Consider the following 25,963-nt stretch of genomic DNA (forward strand, 5'->3'; position numbering starts at 1 on the left):
GCACTACTGCCTCACAGCACCAGGGACCCGGGTTCAATTCCGGCCTTGAGTGACTGTGTGGAGTTTGTACATCTCCCCGTGTCTGTGAGTTTTCTCCGGGTGCTCCAGTTTCCTCCCACAGTCTAAAGAAGTGCAGGTTAGGTGGGGTTACGGGGATAGGGTGGGGGGATAGGCCTAGGTGGAGTGCTCTTTCAGAGTGTCGTTGCAGACTCCATGGCCTCCTTCTTCACTGTAGGGATTCTATGATTTCATTTACACTAAACTGTTCATCACCCAACCTCATTTTCTGACTCTTATGCCAACTAATATTGTAAAAGGGCTGTCTCTCCTCAGGTACTGACTTGCTTCCTTCTGATATGAACAATCACAACCTTTTCTTAAAACACACACCGTCTTGCAAACATGCCGTTGTTAACCAACTCCATGTAATCTCTCCTGTAAATCCATATTTGAATATTTCTGCTTGCACTAAGTCACCATCAACTGTGACTGTTTCTTCATGCATTACGAATATTCAACTTCCTGTAGCCTTTGACATGGTCAATGTCAACATCCATCTCCATTGCCTCTCATCTGTTGTCTTGCTCAGCAGGACCATCCTCACTTAGTTCCGTACCCCTATCTAATCATAACCAGCACATCTCTAACAATGGTTTTTCTTCTCACCACCAGATCATTACCTCCAGAATCACCCAAAGGATTAATACTTGGCTCAGTTTTCTCATCTATATGCTGCCCTTGTCGACATGAGGTCAAATTAATTATGTACACTGTTCCTTCCGGAGACGCTGGGGCAGGCTTCTATCTCTCTGCTTCTAAAGAAGGATAAGGATCACATGGAGTGTGGGTTGTATCGGTCGATTGTCTGCTTAATGTGGATGCAAAAATTCTAGCTAAGGTTTTGGTGTTAAGATTTGTGGTAGTTCTATTGTATATATCGCATATGAGGTGTATTACGGTAAGGCTCCTGTACTACAGGTACAGGGATAGATCCCTACCTGCTGGCTCCGCCCAGTAGGCGGAGTATAAATGTGTGGGCTCTCCGAGCTGCAGCCATTTCGGCAGCAGCTGCGGGAGGCTACACATCTCTGCATAACAAAGCCTCGATTACACTCTACTCTCGTCTCATCGTAATTGATAGTGCATCAATTTATTACGCAGAGATTTTACAACAATGGATCTCCACATCAAGCCTGATTGCCTGCAGCTGGACCCTCAAGCGGACAACGCCAAGTCGGCCTTCGCACATTGGCTAGATTGCTTCGAAGCCTACATCAGATCTGCGACAGAACCAGCCCCAGAGGCACAGAAGCTCCAGATCCTGTACACGCGGCTGAGCCCCGATATCTTTCCCCTCATCCGGGACGCACATGGCGCTACTGAAAGAGAACTACGCTCAGCAGACCTACAAAATCTATGCCAGGCACCTCCTGTCCACGCGGCATGAACTCGGGAGTCTGTGGAAAATTTCTGGTGTGCCCTGCATGTCCTGGCGAGGAACTGCGATTACCAGGCGTTTCGGCCATTGAACATTCTGAACTTCTAATTAGAGACGTGTTCGTTACGGGCATAGGGTCAGCTTACATCCGCCAGCGCCTCTTAGAAGGGGCTACCCTCGACCTCGCAACGGCCAAGAAACTAGCGATCTCACTCACAGTCGCCTCCCGCAATGTACAGGCGTATGCCCCCGACCGCACGGCCCACCCGTCCTGGGCATCGTGGACCCCACCAGTGACCGCCCCCAGCCAACCCCAGGCCTGCGCCGCAAGGCAGCCAACCAACCCCGGGGGCCCCAAGTGCTACTTCTGCGGACTGACTAAAACACCCCTGGCAGCGCTGCCTGGCGCGGAGCGCGGTTTGCCTGCGGGAAGAAAGGACATTTCGCTGCTGTGTGCCAGGCCCGCTCGATCGCCGCTATTGTCCCTGCACCCCCCCACGTGCAACCCGTGGGCGTCGCCATCTTCCCCGCCTCAGAGCATGTGCGGCCCGTGGGCGCCGCCATCTTTAACGCCGCTCACCACATGCGCCCCGTGGGCGCCGCCATCTTCCCCGCCTCGGGACCCCTGCTCGTCGGGCACCTCATCGGGCCGCTCATTGCCTGCAACCGCCGCCGACCAGCCACATATCGCCTCCATCATGATCGACCAGTCCCGACCGCACAACCTCGCGACCGCGTCGACGACAGTGGAGGTCGACGGGCACGAGACATCATGCCTTCTGGACTCCGGAAGCACTGAGAGCTTCATCCACCCCGATACGGTAAGGCGCTGCTCCCTCATGGTACACCCTATTAACCAGAAAATCTCCCTGGCCTCCGGATACCACTCCGTGGCAATCCGGGGGTACTGCACCGCCACCCTCACCATCCAGGGCCTAGAGTTCAGCGGCTTCCAACTCTACGTCCTCCCCAACCTCTGTGCTGCCTTGCTACTCGGCCTGGACTTCCAGTACAACTTCCAGAGCCTAACCCTGATATTTGGCGGACGCCTACCACCCTTTACTGTCTGCGGCCTCGCGACCCTTAAGGTCGACCCGCCTTCTCTGTTTGCCAAACTCACCATGGATTGCAAACCCATCGCCACCAGGAGCAGACGGTACAGCGCCCAGGACAGAACCTTCATCAGGTCTGAGGTCCAGAGGCTGCTACGGGAAGGTATTATCGAGGCCAGCAACAGCCCCTGGAGAGCTCAAGTGGTATTTGTAAAAACGGGGGAGAAAAAGGATGGTCGTTGACTACAGTCAGACCATCAATCGGTACATGCAACTCACCGCATACCCCCTCCCACACATACCTGATATGGTCAATCAGATTGCACAGTACCGGGTCTTCTCGACGGTGGACCTGAAATCTGCCTACCATCAGCTCCCCATTCGCAAGGAGGACCGCGTTTGAGGCAGATGGCCGCCTCTACTACTTCCTTAGGGTTCCCTTTGGCATCACTAACGGGGTCTCGGTCTTCCAACAGGAGATGGACCGAATGGTTGACCGATATGGACTGCAGGCCACCTTCCCGTACCTGGATAACATCACCATTTGCGGCCACGACCAGCAGGACCATGGCGCTAACCTTTCCAAATTCCTCCACACCGCCAAACTCCTCAACCTAACCTACAACAAGGAGAAGTGTGTGTTCAGCACTAACCGATTAGCTATCCTCGGCTATGTGGTTCAAAATGGAGTTCTAGGACCCGACCCTGATCACATGCGCCCCTTCATGGAACTCCCCCTTCCCCACTGCCCCAAGGCACTCAAACGATGCCTGGGGTTCTTCTCGTACTACGCCCAGTGGGTCCCTAACTATGCGGACAAGGCCCGCCCACTCATTCACTCCACCCTTTTCCCACTGATGGCCGAGGCTCACCAGGCCTTCAACCGTATCAAGGCCAACATCGGCCGACACGCGGTCGACGAGACGCTCCCCTTCCAAGTCGAGAGCGATTCATCAGACGTCGCTCTGGCCGCCGCCCTCAACCAGGCAGGCAGGCCCAAGGCATTCTTTTCACCCATGCTCCTGTGGTGAATTATAAACCTACTAATTCACACTGTGTTCCAGTATATGTATTGTGTCCTTGTGGGCTCTGTATACGAGCCGTTGCGCGGCTCTGCCCATAGGGGGAGATGAGGAGTTTGTACTGGGCTCCACCCTTGACTCCGCCCATGGCTCCTCCCACTAACCGGAAGTATAAAGTTCTGTAGTCGTGAGCCTGCTGCCAGTTCATCTCGTCGCAGGCAGGCTCTGTTGTAAGATTATTAAAACCACTGTTCCCTTCCAATCACGTGTCTTGTGAATTGATGGTCACATCAGCTCCATGCCTCCGAAATGCGACACTCCTCTGTCAAAAATTAGGCCCAAGCCATCGTAGAAGCTGTGCAGCATTGGAGGCATTACCTGGCCGGCAGGTGATTCACTCTCCTCACTGACCAACGGTCGGTTGCCTTCATGTTTAATAATACGCAGCGGGGCAAGATCAAAAATGATAAAATCTTAAGGTGGAGGATCGAGCTCTCCACCTACAATTACGACATTATGAGATTTGTAAGGTCAACGAGCCACCAGATGCACTATCCCGAGGTACATGTGCCAGCGCACAGGTGGACCAACTCCGGGCCTTACACAATGGTCTCTGTCACCCAGGGGTCACCCGGTTCTTTTACTTCATAAAGGCCCGCAACCTGCCCTACTCCATTGCGGAGGTCAGGGCTATCACCAGAGACTGCCAGGTCTGCGCTGAGTGCAAGCCGCACTTCTTTTTTTTAAATGTATTTATTCAAAGTTTTCAATAAGTTTACAAAACCCTCCAAAAAGGAAAATAGTACAAAGAAAGAAGGGCAGCATGCCAACAGAACAGAACAACTTAACCCTCTAAACGATAAACAGTTTAGCAAATTAACACCCAATTCAAAACAGGATAGAGCATGCGCCCCTTACAAAAAGGAAAATAAATCCCCCCCCCCCCCACCCGCCGGGTTGCTGCTGCTGTTTATTTTCAATGAAGGTTTTGCAAAATTTTCCATATTAAATAGTAATAATCTTAACACAGCAAATTAGTGAACATTAACATAGTGCATAAAGAGAGTATACATCAGCAATCCACGCGCCTCAGTCCTCCCACCCCCTACCATCGGGGCACTCACCAACCCCCCCCCATGGGTCGCTGCTGCTGCTGAAGTGTTAATTTTCCCCGCGAAGTCAGCGGACGGTATTGTGCCCCCGCTCAACAGCGGCAGCTCTGTACCCTTGGCAAAGTTATTTGCACACGTATATAGGCATCCGTTCATGGTGTTGTCCCTTGCTTCTTCCGGACGGAGTTCGCTGACGTTGTCGTCTCATGCGCACTTCCGCTTCTGCGGCCCTCCCGTCTTCCCCATTTTCTCTGTTCCTGTGGATGCCAAGTTTGTTAACGTTTCCCAGCCTCCTCCCTCCTCTTCCCTGGCTCTCCTCTATTGTTCCCTGTCTCTCCCCTCTGCCCCCCCCCCCCCGTACCCGCTTCTGCCACCCTCCCACCCAGCCCTGTGGTTCACCTTTCCTTCCTCTTAGATTTAGCTGTCCCTCCCCCCCGGTCTATCTCTCCCTCTCATGCTTTGGCTAATTTCCCGTTCTTGGCTACCTGGCTGCTCTTCTGCTTGTTTGTTGGCCACGAACAGGTCCCGGAACAATTGGGTGAACGGCTCCCACATTCTGTGGAAGCCGTCGTCTGACCCTCGGATGGCGAATTAGATTTTCTCCATTTGGAGAGATTCCGAGAGGTCGGACAGCCAGTCTGCGGCTTTGGGCGGTGCTGCTGACCGCCAGCCAAACAGGATTCTACGGCGGGCAAGCCGCACTTCTACCGGCCAGACCGAGCGCACCTGGTGAAGGCCTCCCACCCCTTTGAACGCCTCAGCATGGACTTCAAGGGGCCCCTTCCCTCCACCGACCGAAACACGTACTTCCTGAACGTGGTCGATGAAAACTCCAGATTCCCGTTCGCCATCCCATGCCTCGATATGATGTCTGCCACGGTCATCGAAGCACTCAACACCATCTTCGCCCTGTTCGGTTTCCCCGCTTACGTCCACAGCGACCGGGGATCCTCCTTTATGAGTGATGAGCTGCTCAGCAAGGGCATTGCCTCGAGCAGGACGACCAGCTACAACCCGCAGGGAAACGGGCAGGTGGAGAGGGAGAATGGGACGGTCTGGAAGGCCGTCCTACTGGCCCTGTGGTCTAAAAATCTCCCAGTCTCCTGCTGGCAGGAGATCCTACCCGACGCGCTTCACTCCATCCGATTGCTACTTTGCACTGCAACTAATGAAACCCCCCATGAACATCTCCTTGCCTTCCCTGGGAAGTCCACCTCCGGGGTTTCGCTCCCAACGTGGCTGGCAGCTCCAGGACCCGTCCTCCTCCGCAAACACGTGCGACTCCACAAGGCGGACCTATTTGTCGAGAGGGTACAGCTGCTGCATGCAAACCCGCAGTACGCCTACGTGGCGAACCCCGACGGCCGCCAGGACACAGTCTCCCTCAGGGACCTGGCACCATCTGGATCCCCACCCACGACCCCACACCACTCGGCACCCCCCCCATCTGATTGCCCTGGCGCCATCCACCCTCCCCCCAGCGCACTTCACTACAGCCCCCGCCCCAGGACGATCCGTCCTCCCACTGGTTCCACCCGGGGATGAAGACGAGGACAACACGCTCCCGGAGTCACAGACGACCAAGCCGGCGCCTGCATCACCACCGGGACTGCGGCGCTCTCTGCGGAGGATCAAGGCACCCGACCGGCTAAACTTGTGAATTTTTCAAAATACTGCAAACTTTAAATTCTCGCATACTTGTAAATAGTTTTTTTTCCACCAACCCCGCTGGACTCTTTTTTAACAGGGGGTGAATGTGGTAGAGGTGATACGGTAAGGCTCCTGCTTACGATAAGGCTCCTACGGTAAGTACTACCGTACTACCCCAGTACTACAGGTAGGGGGGTAGATCCCTGCCTGCTGGTTCCGCCCAGTATGCGGAGTGTAAATGTGTGTGCACACCGAGCTGCTACCATTTCTAGTAGCAGCTGCAGGAAGCAACACATCTGTGCTTAATAAAGCCTTGATTACTCTCTACTCTCGTCTCGTCGTAATTGATAGTGCATCATCCCTCACTTTCCCAATCTCTCTCGCCGCCTCCTGCTTCCTCAGCTGATGCGCCAGCATCTTACTCGCTTTTTCCCGTACTCATGCAGCGCCCCCCTCACTCTCCTCAGCTGTCCCACCGGCTTGCCCGTGGATAGGAGACTAAATTCCATTTGAAGCCTCTGACATTGCTTCAAAAGCCCTTCCTCTGAGGTATCTGCGTAGCTCCTGTCCACCTGTAGGATTTCTCTCACCAGCCTCTCTATCTCCACCCACTTCACATTCTCCTTGTGTGCCCGAATAGAAATACATTTTCCCCGCCCCCGATAACTGCCTTCAGTGCCTCCCAGACCATACCCGCCGACCAATCCCCAATATCGTTAACCATTATATACCCCGGATGGATTCCCTCACCTGCTCATACACCTCCTCCTCCGCTAACAGCCCCACATACAACCTCTATTGCGGGCGATGGGCCCTTCCTTTGCTCACTCACAGGTCCAGCCAATGCTGGGCGTGGTCTGACATCACTATTGCTGAATATTCAGAATCTATCACCTCTGCCAGCAGCGTTTTTTTCCAGCACAAAGAATTCTATTTGGGAGTACACCTTGTGCACATGGGAGTAGAACGAAAATTCTTTCTCCTTCAGCCTCCCAAATCTCCACGGATCGACCCCCCCCCCCCCTCCCCCACTTGTGTTCCATAAACCCCCAAAGCTCCTTAGCCGTAGCTGATACCTTCCCCGACCTAGGGCTCGACCGGTCCAGTCTTGGATCCAGGACCCTGTTGAAGTCTGCCCCCATAATCAGCCGATGAGAATCTTGGTGCGTAATCGTTCCCAGCACCCGCCTCATGAATTCCACATCATCGCAGTTCGGAGCATAAATATTCACCAGTACTACTGACATTCCCTCCAGTTTACCACTAACCATGACATATCCCCCCCCCCCCCCCCCCCCCCCCCCCCCCCCCCCCCCCCCCGGGTCCGCCTCTATATTCCCCACCTTGAACGCCACCCGTTTATTGACCAAAATCAACACCCCCTTTGTTTTAAAGCCCAACCCCAAATGAAATACTTCTCAACCCATCCTTTCCTCAACCTGATCTGGTCTCCCACCTTCAGGTGTGTCTCTTGCAGCATGGCTACATCCATCTTCAGTCGCCTCAAGTGTGCAAACACACGAGCCCTCTTGACTGGCTCATTCAAACCTCGAATGTTCCACGTGACCACCCTCCACCAATCAGCCAAAGCTCCTCTTGAGCCAGCCTCCGACCCGTGTCCCGCACCTCCCCTTGGCCCACCATCATCAACTCTCCTCCTCCTCCATTTTAAAGGCCCCACCCCTGTCAGAAGTCATTGCAGTGTTAATGTAAGCCTATTTGTGACACTAATAAAGATTATAAAACCCACCTCTAATGACTTTCAGTCACACCTTGTCATATTTCCTTCGATTCAGTGTTGATTTTAAAAGATCATACTTTGTGTGAACTTCCTAGAGCTAAGTAACTACAGTAAAGGTGCAGTATAATGCAAATTATGATTGTTATTCTTGGTGATTATCCGGTGGCTCCTGTTCCAATGACTTGTAAGGGCAACATCAGGATTGGTTATGATCCTACTGCTAGTAATAATAACCCACAGACATTCACTGTGCATGCTTAAGCACAAAGAATGACCGCTTGGATAAATTGCAACAGGGCATTTGATGACCAGGGACTGGAGAGTGCACTGAACACGGTTAGTATCATTATAATTTTTATTTTAATTGTACAATTTAGATTTTTCACTTGTGCTGCTGAAAAAGGGGGCACTTTGGTTGTTTAGTGATGCTGTGTTTCTTTGTTTCAATTAAAAGGATAGAACTTGATGGAACCATCAATTCTACGGATACGTGCTTGTAGGATTAGAATAGCGGTTTTAATATACTTACAACAGAGCCAGCCTGTTAGCCGCTGAACTTTCGGTGAACTGGCTGGCTGACTCTGTGGCACGGATCTTTATACAGCAGCTCCAGGGGGAGGAGTTCTGGGCGGAGCCAAAGGGGGAGCCAGTACAAACTCTCAAGTACTCCCAGAGCTACTCCCCCTGGTGGTCAGGTACTGCAACTGCACTTACAATATTGATACATGTATATACTTGGAACAGAGTGACATTGGTAACTATAATGCCGTGTGAATCTCATTCACCACATTCACCCCCTGTGAAAAAAATTGAGTCCGGCGGGGGTGGTGGCTCACAGAGTTAGTCTGTCCGGTGGACGAATTGTTCGTTTCGATCAGCGGAGCACCGGGGTTGCAGCCTCTTGCGGTGGCTGGGTGGGTGTTGAGAGCTGGGGTACGATGGCAGACTCCGGGGCGGGTCTCGTCCAAACTTCATACACCTCTGGCTCAACCGGAGACTGGGGGTGCTGGGGGCGGGCTAGTACTGGCGCGTGGAACAGGTGGGGCGAGCTTGCGGAATCGGGGGCGCGAGGGAGCGGCAGCATAGGGAACGGGGTAAGGGGTTCCTCAGTGGGGGTAGAGGGGGGGGGCTGGATCCAGCGGGTGCCAGGTCCCGAAGAGATACTGTGTCCTGGCGACCGTGCGGGAACTCCACGAATGCGTACTGGGGGTTGGAATGGAGGAGGCGCACCTTTTCGACCAGGGGGTCAGTTTTGTGCCCCCTGACGTGCTTCCTCAGGAGGACCGGGCCTGGTGTCCTCAGCGACGCCGGAAGTGAGACCCCCGTGGTATTGCCCCTAGAAAAAATAAAGAGCCGCTCGTGAGGGGTTTGATTTGTCGCTGTACAGAGGAGGGATCTAATTGCGTGGAGCGCGTCTGGGAGGACTTCTTGCCATTGGGAGACTTGGAGTTTTCTAGACCGGAGGGTCAGTAGGACGGTCTTCCAGACCGTCACGTTCTCCCTCTCCACCTGCCCGTTCCCCCTGGGGTTGTAGCTGGTAGTCCTGCTCGAGGCGATGCCCTTGTCGAGCAGGTACCGACGCAGCTCGTCACTCATAAAGGACGAACCCCGGTCGCTGTACACGAAGCTGGGGAAACCGAACAGGGTGAAGACACTATGCAGGGCCCAAATGACTGTGTGGGAGGTCATGTCGGGGCACGGAGTGGCAAAAGGGAATCGGGAGAACTCATCGATGATGTTGAGGAAATAAATGTTCTTGTTAGTGGACGGGAGTGGCCCTTTGAAATCGATCGCAAGGCGTTCAAAGGGCCTAGAAGCCTTGACCAGGTGGGCCCTGTCTGGTCTATAGAAGTGCGGTTTGCACTCTGCACAGATCGGGCAGTCCCTGGTGACCGCTTTTACCTCCTCGTTGGAGAAAGGCAGGTTTTGGGCTCTGATGTAGTGGGCGAGCCGGGAGACCCCTGGATGGCAGAGGTCAACGTGGATGGCTTTCAGACGGCTGATCTGCACGCTGGCGCATGTCCCCCGGGATAGGGCATCCGAGGGCTCGTTGAGCTTCCCCGGTCGATATTTAATATCGTAACTATAGGTGGAGAGTTCGATCCTCCACCGAAGGATTTTATCATTTTTTATTTTGCCCCTTTGCGAGTTGTCAAACATTTTTTTTTTTTTATAAATTTAGATTACCCAATTATTTTTTCCAATTAAGGGGCAATTTAGCGTGGCCAATCCACCTACTCTGCACATTTTTGGATTGTGAGGGCGAAACCCACGCAGACACGGGGAGAATATGCAAACTCCACACGGACAGTGACCCAGAGCCGGGATCGAACCTGGGACCTCAGCGCCGTGAAGCGGTTGTGCTAACCACTAGGCCACCGTGCTGCCCCCGAGTTGTCAAACATAAAGACAACCGATCGTTGGTCGGTGATGAGGGTGAACCTCCTACCTGCGAGGTAGTGCCTCCAGTGACGAACAGCCTCAACGATGGCTTGTGCTTCCTTCTCGACAGAGGAGTGTCGGAGTTCTGAAGCGGATAGGGTACGGGAGAAAAATGCAACGGGCCTCCCTGCCTGATTTAAAGTGTCTGCTAGAGCTACCTCTGAGGCGTCGCTCTCAACCTGAAAGGGAGTGGATTCATCCACCGGCTGCTTTGGCGATGTCCTCCTTGATGCAGCTGAAGGCCTGGCGCGCCTCCGCAGACAGGGGAAATCGTGTGGCCTTAAAGTGTGGGCGGGCTTTGTCCGCATATTGAGGGACCCACTGTGGTAATACCACTGTATATATATGTGTGTGCCTCTATTAGGGGATGTACCCCCGCCAGCGCTGCCCGGCCCGCGCAGTGAGCTGCAAATCTTGTGGCAAGAAAGGCCACTTTGCAGCGGTGTGTCAGGCCCGCGCTGTTGCCTCTATCGCGCCCGACTTCTTCCCCTCTCCCCAGCCGATCGCACAATGGGCCCCGCCATCCGCAGCTCCCAGGGCCACGTGCGCTGCATGGGTACCGCCATTTTCTTCCCCGCAGGTACTCCGGACGCCGCCATTTTGTCCTTCCTTCGGAACTGGATCACGGGACCTGGGTCGCTGCCGCTACGCATTGGAATCTTCGGACTCTTCAGACGATCACCCGCTACTTGCCTCCATGATGCTCGACCAATCCCGTCCTCGCAACCTGGCCACCGCTTCAACGACGGTGCTCATCAACGGCCACGCTACTGCCTACTTGACTCCGGGAGCACCGATAGCTTCATTCACCCGGACACGGTAAGGCGCTTCTCCCTCTTGGTTCATCCCGCCAACCAGCAGATCTCCCTGGCCTCCGGATCCCTCTCTGTCCCGATCCGGGGCTTCTGTCTAGTCAGACTCACCGTACAAGGCGTGGAATTCAGCCGTTTCCGCGTGTACGTTCTCCCCAACCTCTGTGCGACACTTTTACTGGGCCTGGATTTCCAATGTAACCTCCAGAGCCTCACCCTCAAATTCGGTGGACCCTTACCTCCACTCACCATTTGCAGCCTCACGACCCTCAAGGTTGACCCTCCCTCTCTCTTTGCCAATCAGGCTGCAGATTGCAAACCCGTCACCACCCGGAGCAGACGGTACAGCACCCAGGACAAGACCTTCTTCAAGTCCGAAGTCCAGCGGCTGCTTAGGGAGGGTATTATCGAGGCCAGCAATAGCCCCTGGAGAGCTCAAGTGGTGTTGGTTAAAACTGGGGAGAAACACAGGCTGGTCGTGGACTATAGCCAGACCATTAACCGGTTCACGCAGCTCGATGCGTACCCCCTCCCTCGCATATCTGATATGTCAGTTAGATTGCACAGTACCGGGTCTTCTCAACAATTGACCTGAAATCCGCCTACCACCAGCTCCCCATTCATAAATCGGACCGTCCCTACACTGCCTTCGAGGCGGACGGTCGCCTCTATCAATTCCTTAGGGTTCCCTTCAGCGTCACTAATGGGGTCTCGGTCTTTCAACGAGAAATGGACCGAATGGTTGACCGGTACGGACTGCGGGCCACGTTTCCGTACTTAGATAATGTCACCATCTGCGGCCACGACCAGCAGGACCATGACGCCAACCTTGCCAAATTTCTCCACACCGCATCTCTCCTCAATCTAACTTATAACAAGGAGAAGTGCGTATTCAGCACAGACCGCTTAGCCATCCACGGCTACGTAGTCCAAAACGGACTACTGGGGCCCGATCCCGACCGCATGCGCCCCCTCATGGAGCTTCCCCTTCCCCACTGCCCCAAGGTTCTCAAACGATGCCTAGGGTTCTTTTCTTACCACGCCCAGTGGGTCCCACAATACGCGGACAAGGCCCGCCCACTGATCCAGTCCACGCAATTTCCCCTCACGGCCGAGGCACAACAGGCCTTCGCCCGTATTCGCTCAGACATAGCCAAGGCCGGGATGCACGCAGTAGACGAGACACTGCCCTTCCAAGTAGAGACCGACGCTTCAGATGTCGCCCTTGCCGCCACTCTAAACCAGGCTGGCAGACCCCTGGCATTCTTTTCCCGCACCCTCCATGCCTCCGAAATCCGACATTCCTCTGTTGAAAAGGAGGCCCAGGCTATCGTTGAGGCGGTGCGGCACTGGAAGCATTACCTGGCCGGCAGGAGGTTCACCCTCCTCACTGACCAACGGTCGGTTGCCTTCATGTTCAACAACACGCAACGGGGCAAGATCAAAAACTATAAAATCTTGCGGTGGAGAATCGAGCTCTCCACCTATAATTACGAGATCTTGTATCGCCCCGGCAAGCTCAACGAGCCCCCAGACGCCGTCCCCCGATGTACATGTGCCAGCGCACAAGTGAACCAGCTCCGTGCCTTGCACGAGAGCCTTTGCCATCCGGGGGTCACTCGGTTGTACCACCTTGTCAAAGCCCACAATCTGCCCTACTCCGTCGAGGAAGTACGGACAGTCACCAGAGACTGCCAGGTCTGTGCGGAGTGCAAGCCGCACTTCTACCGGCCAGACCACGCGCACCTGGTGAAAGCGTCCCGCCCCTTTGAACGCCTCAGTGTGGTTTTCAAAGAGCCCCTCCCCTCCACCGACCGCAACAGCTACATCCTTAGTGAGTCGACGAATTCTCTAGGTTCCCCTTCGCCATCCCATGCCCGGATATGAAGTCTGCCACCGTCATCAAAGCGCTCGATTCAATATTCGCCCTGTTCGGTTCCCCTGACTACATACACAGTGACAGGGGATCCTCTTTCATGAGCGATGAGCTGCGTCCGTTCCTGCTCAGCAGGGCTATCGCCTCCAGCAGGACGACCAGCTACAACCCCCAGGGAAATGGGCAGGTAGAGAGGGAGAATAGGATGGTATGGAGGGCCGTCCAGCTTGCCCTACGGTCCAGGAACCTCCCAGCCGCTCGCTGGCAGCAGGTCCTCCCTGACGTGCTCCATTACATTCGGTCACTGCTGTGCACCGCTACTAACAACACACCCCATGAACGTGTTTTTACCTTCCCTAGGAAGTCTACATCCGGGGTGTCGTCCTGACGTGGCTCGCAGCTCCAGGGCCCGTCCTACTTCGTAGGCATGTCAGACTCTACAAGGCAGACCCTCTGGTGGACAGGGTACGCCTGCTCCACGCAAACCCCCAGTATGCCTACGTGGAGTTCCCCGACGGCCGCCAAGATACAGTCTCGCTCAGCGACCTGGCTCCCTCAGGTGCCGATCCCACGCCCACACACCTCCCCACCCACGCGCCACCCTCTTTTTCCCCGGCACCCCAACATCAGCCCCACCAGGTCCATCCCTCGTACCACTGCCCACACTAGAGGACATGGAAGATTTTGGCACGCTCCCGGAGTCGTCCAGCCACAGGCCAGCACCAACACTGCCACCACCGATGCCGTCGACACCACCTGTGCAGAAGTCGCCACCGCTGCTGCGTCGCTCTCAACGAACCGTCAGACCGTCGGTCAGACTCAACCTATGACGGGCACCGGGTTGCAAGATGGACACCTGATTTTTTTCTCCCCCCCTCTGTAAATAAATCACTGCTTATGTATTATAGTTTCACATCACCCCGCCAGACTTATTCTTAACAGGGGGTGAATGTGGTAATACCACTGTATATATATGTATGTACCTCTATTAGGGGATGTACAATAGTACCGGCTATTACAGGTTTGTCGGTAAGCCCCTGCATAGTTTGTCGGTAAGCCCCTGCCAGCTAGCTCCGCCCACAGGAGCAGTATAAATGTCCATGAGGTCTCCTTAGCTGCCATTTTATAGCTCCACTTGACGTAATAACATCTCACGGTAATAAAGCCTCTTTTGTACCGTTTCATGTTTCTGTGTGCAATTGTTAGCGCAACACCCACTGGGCGTAGTATGAAAAGAACCCCAAGCACCGTTTGAGTGCCTTGGGGCAATGAGGTAGGGGGAGTTCTAAGACGGTGCGCATGCGGTCAGGGTCTGGGCCCAGGACTCCGTTCTCCACGACGTAGCCGAGGATGGCCAGTCTGTTTGTGCGGAAAACGCATTTCTCCTTGTTATAAGTGAGGTTTAATTTCTGTGCTGTCTGGAGAAAACGGTGGAGGTTGGCATCGTGGTCCTGCTGGTCATAGCCGCAGATGGTAACATTGTCCAGATACGGAAATGTGGCCCGCAGCCCGTACTGGTCACCATTCGGTCCATTGCTCGTTGGAACACCGAAACCCCGTTAGTGACGCCGAAGGGAACCCAGAGGAAATGGAAGAGGCGGCCATCATCCTCGAACACCGTGTAGTGGCGGTCCTCCGGGCGGATTGGGAGCTGGTGGTATGCAGACTTCAGATCCACCGTGGAAAATAGCCGATATGTCTGCAATTCTGGGGAGGGGATACGCGTCTAGGAGCATAAAGCGATTTATTGTCTGGCTATAGTCGATGACCATGCAAAATTTTCCCTCGGTCTTGACGACCACCACCTGAGCTCTCCAGAGACTATTACTGGCCTCTATGATCCCCTCACTGAGCAGCCGTCAGGCCTCCGATCGGATAAAGACCCTATCCTGTAGGCTGTATCGCCTGCTGCGAGTAGCTACTGGTTTGCAATCTGGAGTGAGATTGGCGAAGAGAGGAGGGGGTTAGATGCGCAGTGTGGTTAGGCTGCAGATAGTGAGTGGGGGCAGGGGCCCGACGAAGCTGAGGGTGAGGCTCTTGAGGTTGCACTGGAAATCCAGGCCTAATAAGAGTGGCGCGCAGAGGTCAGTCAGGACGTAAAGTTTAAATTTTGAATAACTAACGCCTCAAATTGTGAGCGTAGCGACGGTGCGTCCTTGGATTTGGACTGAGTGGGAGACCGAAGCGAGGGCGATAGTTTGGCTCACAGGAAAAATAGGAAGCGAACAGCGTCTTACCAGCTCTGGGTGTATAAAGCTCTCGGTGCTCCCGGAGTCAAAGAGGCATGGCGTGCTGTACCCGTTGATCTGGCCCCCATGAGTCACGCGTGGCCGGCCGCATGGTGGGGGTTTACCAAGGTGGTGGCCCCCATGGATCGCACGTGGCAGGAGGGGGCGGAGTCCGCTGGTGTTGGGAGCGATTTGTTCTCTCTACTGGGGAGTTAAAAACTGGGGCCCTTTTCGCGAGGCACACTCTGGCATAGTGGCCTTTCTTCCCGCAGCTGCTGCAGGTCGCGGATCAGGCTGGGCAGTGCTGCCGCGGGTGCTGGTTTTGGCCACAGAAATGGCAGGCTGGGGCAGCTGAGTAGCTGGCTGGAGCAGCTGAGTAGCTGGCTGGGGCCGCAGAGTAACTGGCTTTGGCAGCGCAGTAGCTGGGGGGCCGTGCGGCACAGGCCTGGGAGAATTGTTGGTCGGGAGTCCATGATGAGGTCGCGGGGTCCGCAGGAAACGACGTGAGGCTGCGGAAGGAGATTTCCATAGTGGTAGCAGCCTCCACAGTAGTATCTAAGTCCTGGGCCCCCTTTTCTAGCAGTCTTTGGTGCACATAGTTAGATCTAAGGCCCGCTACGAAAACATCCCGCACAGCAAGCTCCCGATGAACTGGCTGGCTGACTCTGTGGCACGGATCTTTATACAGCAGCTCCGGGGGAGGAGTTCTGGGCGGAGCCAAGGGGAGCCCAGTACAAACTCTCGAGTACTCCCAGAGCTACTCCCCCTGGTGGTCAGGTAGTGCAACTGCACTTACAATATTGATACATGTATATACTTGGAACAGAGTGACATTGGTAACTATAATGCCGTGTGAATCTCATTCACCACAGAACTGTATAGCCAAGGTGGGTGTAATATCCTCGGGGGTTTTCTGTGACCTGTGCGCACCACAGAGACTGGAGTGCATTGAGGGCAATGTAAGAATATTCTTATTTTACAAGTTGTCTTGATTTTATGATATGTTTATTGTTTGCATCCTTTAAAAATGGGAACTTTTGTTGAGATTAATTAATTTGATGCTAACACGGGGTACAATCACCCATAACTGATTAACTTGTCACCGAGCAAGCATGCGTACAACTGCCTGAAAGTTGTAGTGTGGATTTGAAGAGAATTACATAGTCTAAACAGGAAAAAAAAATGTATTACTACAAGGGGACTGGTGGGAGGAATGGGGACGGGCTGATATAAAAGCAAATTAATGCGAAGCTGGAATCTGAAATAAAAACAGAAAATACTGGGCAACCTCAACAATGATGTAGAGATGCCGGCGTTGGACTGGGGTGAGCACAGTAAGAGGTCTTACAACACCAGGTTTAAGTCCAACAGGTTTGTTTCAAACACTAGCTTTCGGAGCACTGCTCCTTCACCTGAGGAGTAAGACTTCTTACTCAACAATGCTGACAGCATCTGTGGAAAGAGAAGGGAGCTGACATTTGGAGTCGGGATGACTCTTCATCAAAGCTAGAGAACTGGAAATAGGGTCTATTGTTGCGGGGGGGGGGGGGGGGGGGGGGCGTTGAGCAGTCTGGCTGGATAGCGGGCCAGCTACAGGTGGAGATTGCCGAAGATGTCCCGCACAGGAAGACAAAGTGAATGTAAATGGCGGTTATTAAGCTAGGTGGTCCTGGCGGATAATCAGCACATTGAAGAGAATGCCCCCCGACCCCAGGGTCAGCAGCCTATCAGAATCTAGCCAATCAGCATTCTCTCTGGAAGTACCTCTGCGAGGTCACCGTAATGCATTGTGGGAATGTAGTATTTGTAATCAAGATGTCAGCCTACATGCGGCTGGGCTTCGTATGTCGCACACCGGTGTTCCGATCTCTCGCCACGGTCACCAGCTCTAGCCCAGTCGGCCGGAATGGCCTCGCTCGCTCATCGAAACGGTTCCATTCGGTGGCGCCTGAGGGTTTGCAGGCCTGTGGTCGGCGCTGGACGGTAACTAGGGTGACAAGGACGGCCTGCGCCAACGGCCAAAGAGCCAGCCCGCGACTGCAACCCAACCCCCGGTTCCAGCAGACCCGCAGCTTCCAGGACTTCAGTGAGAAGAGCAGTGGCGGCTCGGTTCACTCTGGCGACGATGGTGTAGAGGACGGGGCCGGGAATGGTGGAGGGGGGGAAGGGGCTGCAGGCATGGCCCCTGCCATGACCGCCCTCTCTCCCATGATCGTGCCGGATGTTTTCCCCAATGTTCCCCTGATCGCAGTCACCAGGAACCCTGTGTTCCCCAGATTTATTAAAATAGTTGAGGTAGGAATTCTGCGGCGTGCTGTTTCGATTGTAATGCCGATAAGTAGAAGGAAATGTCAATTTAGCAAGTTAGAGCTAAATCTATGTCTCTGGTGGGATTCTTTTGGTTTTACTAAATTTTAGAGAGCGGCTTTGATACATGTGACCTGCTCATTTTAGAATTTCTATCCGTCGTTGGCATAATTATTAGTGTACACGGCACAAAACGGCACATTAAATAAACATTAGATGCAAAATATTTCTTTGAGTGGATTTAAAAGGGGAAAAATTACATACTGGACTACTTTGAAGCAGTTAATAGTTTCCAGTGTTTTCATTTTCAAATTTAAGACTTAAAGGCCAATTCTTTTTGTTTATTTTTAATACACGATTCAATATCGCATATTTTAAAATACACTACTCGCTTGTCACCAGCAGGGAGGGATTGTATCCACTGCCTTTCATTGAATAAGCAAGTTTCGCGTGTGAGGCAATACGGTACAAAGTAAACTTTGCATGGAGTTGCATCAGATGCGCAGTTGACAAGAACAATTGCGAGTTGCTGAGAATTAAATCCGATTGCTGATGCTATTTGTTAGCAGAGAGGCTAGAAGAGGACAGCCACTCTGTTTGAACAGTGGGATGTTCCTGTTTGTCGATGAGCTGATCATTACCCTTGGCTAGAGCCTTGAGACTGCAAGTGAGTTATGACCAGCCTTGTGAATAGATAATTTATCTGGTCTTGTGCAATGTCTTCAACTAAAATGAACAGTCCTACACTCTCCCTCCCTCCCATTCTCTCTCTCTAAGCTTAGCATCCCAACTGATGAGCAAATAAAAAACAAAATTGGAGACAAGCGATAGCATGTAAATATAGTTTTAAAAACATTTTATTAAGGCATTGTGATTCTTTTTAACAACAATTTTGAATGCAAAAATAACACACTGAATAACACTTCCCAACCAACAACCATACTCAGCCAACTTGGCTTACACACAGTTCCCCAGTCCCCCCTCATCCTCTCGCTGATACAGCCTCAATTATTGCACTCCCGCCCCCACCCTATCATATTTGCTAACAGCTCAATTTTCCCTGAAGAAGTCCAAAAACGGCTGCTACCTCCAGGCGAACCCAACGTCGATCCTCGCGGCGAACATCACCTTCTCATGCCTGAGAATCCTGGCCATGTCACTAACTCATACCTCCTATTTCTGGGGTTCCGAGTCCCTCCACGCCAATAAAATCCGTCCCTGGGCTACCAGGGAGGCAAAGGCCAAAACGTCAGCCTCTCTCGCCCCCTGGTCTCCCGGGTCTTCCGATGCTCCAAAAGAATCTCCACCCTCTGGACTCGGTGCCACCCTTGTCTTTAGTACTGTACTCATGACATCGGCAAATCCTTGCCAGAATCCCCTAAGCTTCCTATGTGCCCAAAACTTGTGGACATGATTTGCGGGCCCTCCTGCACATCCCCCACACCTGTCCTTCACCCCTTCAAAAAACCTGCTCATCCGGGCCACAGTCATGTGTGCCCAGTGGACAACCTTAAATTGTATCAGGCTGAGTCTGGCACACAATGAGGATGCGTTGACTCTACTCAGAGCATTCTCCCACAGACCTGCCTCTAGTTCCTTGCCCAACTCCTCCTCCCATTTACGCTTTACCTCCCCTATCTGGACTCCCTCCCACTCCATGAGCTCTTTATAAATCTCCGAGACCTTCCCCTCCCCCACTCCCACTTTCAAAACTACCTTGTCCTGTATTCCCTGAGGCGGTAGAAGCGGAAAGGTTGAGACCTGCCTCTGTGCAAAGTCCCTCATCTGCAGATAACTGAATCCATTCCTTCCTGGCAATTCAAACTCCTCCTCCAAGCTCGGAAAGCTGCCGTCAAAGAACAGGACCCCTAAACGCTCAATCCCAGTTCACTGCCATCTCTGAAACCCCCCATCCGGCGCAAACCAGTGGTTACCACAAATTGGAGTCCATACCAACGCTCCCTCCACTCCTATATGCTTCCGCCATTATCTCCACACTTCAAAGCCGCCAACACCACCGGGCTTGTGGATTACCGAGCCGGCGAGAACGGCAGAGACCAGTGCCCCCAAGCTTGTGCCATTACATGATGCCACCTCCACCCGCTCCCACACCAACTACCCCACTTCCTAATCATAGCTATGTTTAACGGCCAATAATACTTTCTAAAATTTGGTATGGCCAAACCACCTCCCCTCGGCTCCACTCCCAACAGCACCTTCTTAACTCGTGGGGTTATACCCACCGATACGAACTCCCATATCAGCGCATTGACCCTCTTTAAAAAAAGGCCTTTGGTATAAAAATCGAGAGACACTGGTATATGAACAAAAATCTCGGGAGAACTGTCATCTTTACGGTCTGTACCCTCCCCGCCAGTGACAATGGGAGCATGCCCCACCTTTGAATGTCCTCCTTCATTTGCCCAACCAACCGGGCAAACTTAATTTATGTAGCTGCTCCCAACCCGCGCCACCTGGATTCTCAAATATCGAAAACTCCCTCCTACCACTTTGAACGGCATCCCCCCCCACCACCGCTCGCCTGAATCACAAAGACCTCACTCTTACCCATATTCAATTTATATCCCGAAAACTGCCAAATTCTCCTACAATTCGCATAATTTCTCCAATTCCCCCCCTACTGGGTCAGAAATATACAAGAGTAGGTCATCCACATATAACGAGCCACTGTCCTTTGACGCTCTCAGTGCCATCGCCAACGGCTCTGTAGCCGATGCAAATCAGTGGGGAGAGTGGACATCCCTGCCTCGTTCATCAGTGCAGCCTAAAATATTCTGAGCTGGCATGTAAATAATTTGACAACATTGATTTAAATTCAGTCAGCACGGTGGCGCAATGGGTTAGCCCTCCTGCCTCGCGGCACCGAGGTCTCAGGTTCGATCCCGGCTCTGGGTCACTGTCCATGTGAGGTTTGCACATTAGCCCCGTGTTTGCGTGGGTTTCGCACCCAGAACCCAAAAATGTGCAGGCTAGGTGGATTGGCCACGCTACATTGCCCCTTAATTGTAAAAAATGAATTGGGTACTCTAAATTTATAAGAAAAAAACAAAGAAACATTGATTTAAATTTAACAATGAAGCTGTCTTATCAAATATACCATAGTTTAGAATATATTACATTACATTCAAGATTGTTATGCAGGTAAATACATTATGATTTGTACTTCTGAATTATGCAGATCGGGAAGGTACTTGGTGTGATCTTTGATTTCTGCTGAATTTACTGTACTATTCCCAATATTAGGGAGTGATCATTTTCCTTGTGTGAGGAGAGGATTGTGAAGCCTCCTGTGGGCAAATAGCCAGATAAAGCATTTGACTCGCACATGAAGAATAGCTGTTAGGATCCATAGAATCCCTACAGTGCAGAAGGAGGCCATAAAGCCCATCAAGTCGACACCGACCCTCCGAAAGAGCACTCTACTTTGAAAATTTTTTTAGAGTACCCAATTATTTTTTCCAATTAAGGGGCAATTTAGTGTGGCCAATCCACCTAACCTGCACATATTATAGGTTGTGGGGGAGAAACACATGCAGACATCGGGAGAATGTGCCAACTCCACACACACTGACCCGAGATTGAACCTGGGTCCTCAGCGCAGTAGACAGCAGTGCTAACCACTGCACCACCATGCCTCCCAAGAGTCCCGACAGCTCCCCAGTGATAATTCAAGTGTGATATATGATAATTAAAGTGTGAGAGGGTCAAATTCCAGCTTACCTTTAAGGTAATCCCATCCCCTGCACCCTCCTCTCGGCTCCTTTCTCTGCCAGTTGGCTGCTCCCTCACCCCTGCCAGCAGCCAGCCTGCCCGACAGATCCCCTGCAGGTAGTTGCCCTTATGCCACATGTTGGACAAGCGTAATCTAGCATCTAGTAAAGCCATACTGCTGCAAGTGCTACGATGAACACCCCATATGTGCTTGCTAACCTGTACATGTGCAAATATATCTTATGAGGACAAGTGGTTGACAATCTTTAGAATTAAATGAATGGAATGGAATGTTGCTGTTCTCCTTTTGAGATTAAACTGCATGTCTTAAATACTTGAAGTTTAAAGAAAAACGTGTGACTACAGTAAGATGAATATTCACTCTTTTTAGGTCAAGAATAAAAAATTAATGGAACTCCTTAGAAGAAAAGTACGTTTGGCTCAGCCATACGCAGGCGTATTTCTTAAAAAAGATGACAAGTAAGTGATGTTTGCGCCCTTGATAGTTTGCACTAACATCAATGTGTTTAGACACTACACTGGTTTCTGGAATGTTTAAAGGAGAAAACAGCATTACTAGACACAAGTTCTCTTGAAATTACAGTTCTGTTGAAATTACAGTTCAGGTACCTTGACTCTGAAACTTACTGGAGTATTGGGAAGAAAACCATTGTGTGGGAATAATTGGATTTCAAAGATTTGGCACAAATATGGTTGGTCAAATGGCCTCTTCCTGTGCTGTATGATTCTAAGATTCTGATGGGCTGTAAAAATACAAAATGGATCATAATAATTGTCAGCAATGCAGGAGAATAAACATGTGCACTTAGGAGGTCAGTGTAGTAACTTCTGAGCAGTCATATTACAATTTGGTCAGCCTTTTGAACAGATAGTTTATCTGATCATAGATTCACAGATATGAAACCTATCTTGAACAAAACACTTTCATATCTTCAATTAAATTCTATAGACCGTCACTCTTCACGTTCTTTATTTTCTATTTAACTTAACTTACTGGCTCCTCCTTGAACACAGAATTAATATTAACAGACATAAGGCACAGTAATTTGCTCTATATTCTGATTTCAACTGTGTTGGCTCCCCTAAAGGCTCAGTAAGTTTATCCGGTGAATTAGAGTAGCCTGGCAGACCAAAATAAACCCATGTTTGTTCCTTGGTCCGTGTTAAATGACTGATCTTAATTGGTGCCGAATTGCAATAAGTGTGTTCAATGCCTTGGATGAGATGGGAGGAAATCAATTTTAGTTTTTCATTCCTGACCCTCATCCAGTGATTCTTGCTGGAAAGTTCTCTATCTGTACGATGGAGGACAATTGGTTGTGTTGCCGCCCGTAAACCCTCCCCTCACTCTGGCCCTCAGTAATATAGTTGAAAAATTGTTAACACACCATCCAGCTCACATGCAAATTGGCCCATGGGAATTGGTGTGAGACTATCAACGACTTCAGGAGAGGAAGTAAGAAAATAGTAGAAGTAAAAGTTAAGGGAAAATGCTGTTAGCTCAATGGCACTTAATGCCGACTCTGACCCTTGGATTAAATTGACTTGCAATCAGTGTTTAAATGAAGAAAAGAAACAAAGTAGCTTTGTAAATAGGGTGCAGCCAATGGTTTATTTTCAAACTGTCCTGACATTTCTACTGTGGCTTTCTTTTGGTCTGAAAGAATAATTTGAAACCGAGAAACCTGCAGCATTACTAAGTGTTGTTTTAATTATTTAAACCCACAGCAATGAATCTGATGCAGTTGAAAGCTTGGATGAGATTTACAAGATAGGAACATTCGTCCAGATCCATGAGATGCAAGATTTGGGAGACAGATTGCGGATGATTGTAATGGGACACAGGAGGTAAGTTGGACATCAGATTGAGTTCCTTGATTTCTAACCATATAAAGAATTGAACATTTGAATTTTTACAATTCTCGTTTACTAACTGAGGTACCATAAACCGTTCTTCCATCCATGTCAAGTAGTGTGGATTATATTTTGATATATCATTTCCCCCAGTTGCACAGTTAAATAAAATTTATATGGAATTGGTCACCATCAATGATAATTACATTCCTGGTTAAATTCAATCTGCAATTGGGCTTATTCAGTAATTCTGGCAGACTGTAGAATAAGTACAAGAGGTATTAAAATGAATTGCATTAGGATTATTGGGGCTGGTTTAGCACAGGGCTAAAGAGCTGTCTTTTAAAGCAGACCAGGCTTTTAAAGCAGGCCAGCAGCACGGTTCAATTCCCGTATCAGCCTCTCCGAACAGGCGCCAGAATGTGGCGACTAGGGGCTTTTCACAGTAACTTCATTTGAAGCCTACTTGTGACAAGTGATTTTCATTTCATTTTTTTTCATCTCTTCAAATACAAGAACATAATGAATAAAAATTTGGGGTAAGAAACTAATGGTTGAACTAGATTACCTTTCCTTATCAATCAGTTTCCTTAGCATGATGTCCCTTTTCTGAATGACCTCTTCTGTTCCAAAATCACTTTGGGGTTTATTCCACAATTATTAGAAAAAAGCATTATTTAAATTTCCTCATTTATTTTGGTCTCTTTAACTTTACAGCTGTGTCCCATAGTCTTGAAATCTCCTGATTCAACCTTCTGATTCAGAGGACAGTGTATTACCACTGAGCCAAGGTTGTTGCTTTTTAATTGATTGGTTTCTGTGATGTTTTTTCTTGGCTGTATTGAGCCATGTGGAGGGGCAGCAGTGCTACTGTCACTGGACCGGTACTCCAGAGACCCAGGGCACCATCTGGGAACCCAGGTTCAAATCCCGCATGTCAGATTATAAAGTTTGAATTCAATAAAAATCTGGAATTAAAGGTTTACTGGTGACCATGAAACCATTCTCGATTGTCATAAAAACCCATCTGGTTCACTAATGCCCTTTAGGGAAGAAGATCTGCTGCCCTTATCTGATCTGGCCGAATCTGGCCTACTCCAAATCCACAACAATGTGATTGACTCTCAAAGGCCTTCTGAAATGGAGGGCATTTAGGGACGGACATTAAATGCTGGCCCAGCCAGCGATGCTTGCGTCCCGTAAAAATGAATTTAAAGAAACCTGAGAGTTTTTTGATTTTGTTTCCTAGAATCCAATTAAACAGACAGCTGGAAGTAAATGCAGATGAAACAGTTCCTGCAGAATTTGATCAAAATCAACACAAAGTTCAGAGGAAACAAAAACATGAAAGGATTGATGAAGCAGATGGCCAACTCTCAGAGATGGATATGACAGTCCAGTCACTTGTACCTCCAATAGGTGAACTGCTGATGGTAGAGGTGGAAAATGTCATCCATGAGGAATTTCAGGTCACCGAAGAAGTCAAAGTAAGTTGTAAAAGGGAAACTCAAATCTTCTCAAAATAATTTTAGTATGTTGCGTTCTCTTAATACAGGGTTCCCATGTTAGTGCCTTTAACATACTTTCCTTCAGTTAATGATTTATTTAGCAAATAAAGATTTTGGTACAAGGAAATAAACTCATTCTTAGTGCTTCTGAAGTGATAGTGTTTTGCTGTATGTGAATTTGTGGTGACAAGCAGCCTCCAGAATTTTGGAAAATTGCGGAAATGCCAGTGAAATCATAACAAGTGTGTTTGGCCATTGAAGGTATTAGAACCAAGCTTTATCTTGTGCTCACCTGACATCTGCAAACATTATTTCTCCAAAAGCACTAATTACAGGAACTTTGATTTTACTTATCCTTCCATTACTAGCCCAGAGAGACCTATAATTGCTTCCATGGCTGAGGTCTTCTTCAGAAATGTTCTTGCTCTGTGGTTCAATAGTATACTCTTCTATAATCTACATAGAATTGTAAATTGTAAAGCTTGTTTAAGTGTACAAATCACATTTTAGTTGTTTAATTCTTTTACAATATGAAATAACACATCTCAACGAACAAACATTACATAATTTCTGACTTACCTTAACAGGCACTTACAGCTGAAATTGTGAAAACAATACGTGACATCATTGCTCTGAATCCACTTTATAGGTAAGTGTTTGAACATTTGTGCTTAATCAGATAATGGCATCATTTTCAATCTCCTGTCCATGCCTTTTCACGCGTTTTTAAAAAATTTAACCTAAATGAAATAGGGAGATAAAGTCGCCATATTTCCAGATGACCAAAGGCTGCTTTCCCATTTTTCTCTTGCACAGCGTCCAGGAGCGCCTCGATGTCGCACTCCTGGAACCTCGGGGCTGCGCAGTGGCCAGCCATGTTGGCAGATCTTCCGGGGGGGGAGGGGAGGGGGAGGGGAGGGGAGGGGGAGGGGAGGGGGAGGGGAGGGGAGGGGAGGGGAGGGGGAGGGGAGGGGGAGGGGAGGGGAGGGGAGGGGAGAGGAGAGAGAGGCCGCCTTTTGTGCTGTGACGCCGAGCGCCGTTAATTACGGCGCCCGGCGTCAAGTGATGCGCCGCTTCCACAGCGGGTGACGCTGTCGCGAATGGCGTCACACCGCTGCTAGCCCATTAGGGCCTGGAGACTTCACAACGTTTGAGGGGGCCCGACGCC

General features: G+C 50.7%; 1 protein-coding gene across 1 annotated transcript in view; it reads left to right on the forward strand.

Moving 5' to 3' along the window:
* The first annotated feature begins 17,159 nt into the window (after positions 1-17,159).
* The window catches only part of lonp1 (lon peptidase 1, mitochondrial), a 65,518-nt gene continuing 56,714 nt past the window's right edge, over positions 17,160-25,963 (forward strand). The window contains exons 1-5 of the mRNA XM_038776511.1: positions 17,160-17,668; positions 21,804-21,892; positions 23,162-23,281; positions 24,537-24,774; positions 25,383-25,444. Coding sequence (XP_038632439.1) covers positions 17,189-17,668; positions 21,804-21,892; positions 23,162-23,281; positions 24,537-24,774; positions 25,383-25,444 — 989 coding nt within the window. The 5' untranslated portion in view covers positions 17,160-17,188. The remainder of the gene's footprint in view (positions 17,669-21,803; positions 21,893-23,161; positions 23,282-24,536; positions 24,775-25,382; positions 25,445-25,963) is intronic.

This window comes from Scyliorhinus canicula, chromosome 18 (assembly GCF_902713615.1).
Source record: "Scyliorhinus canicula chromosome 18, sScyCan1.1, whole genome shotgun sequence".
NCBI lineage: Eukaryota > Metazoa > Chordata > Chondrichthyes > Carcharhiniformes > Scyliorhinidae > Scyliorhinus > Scyliorhinus canicula.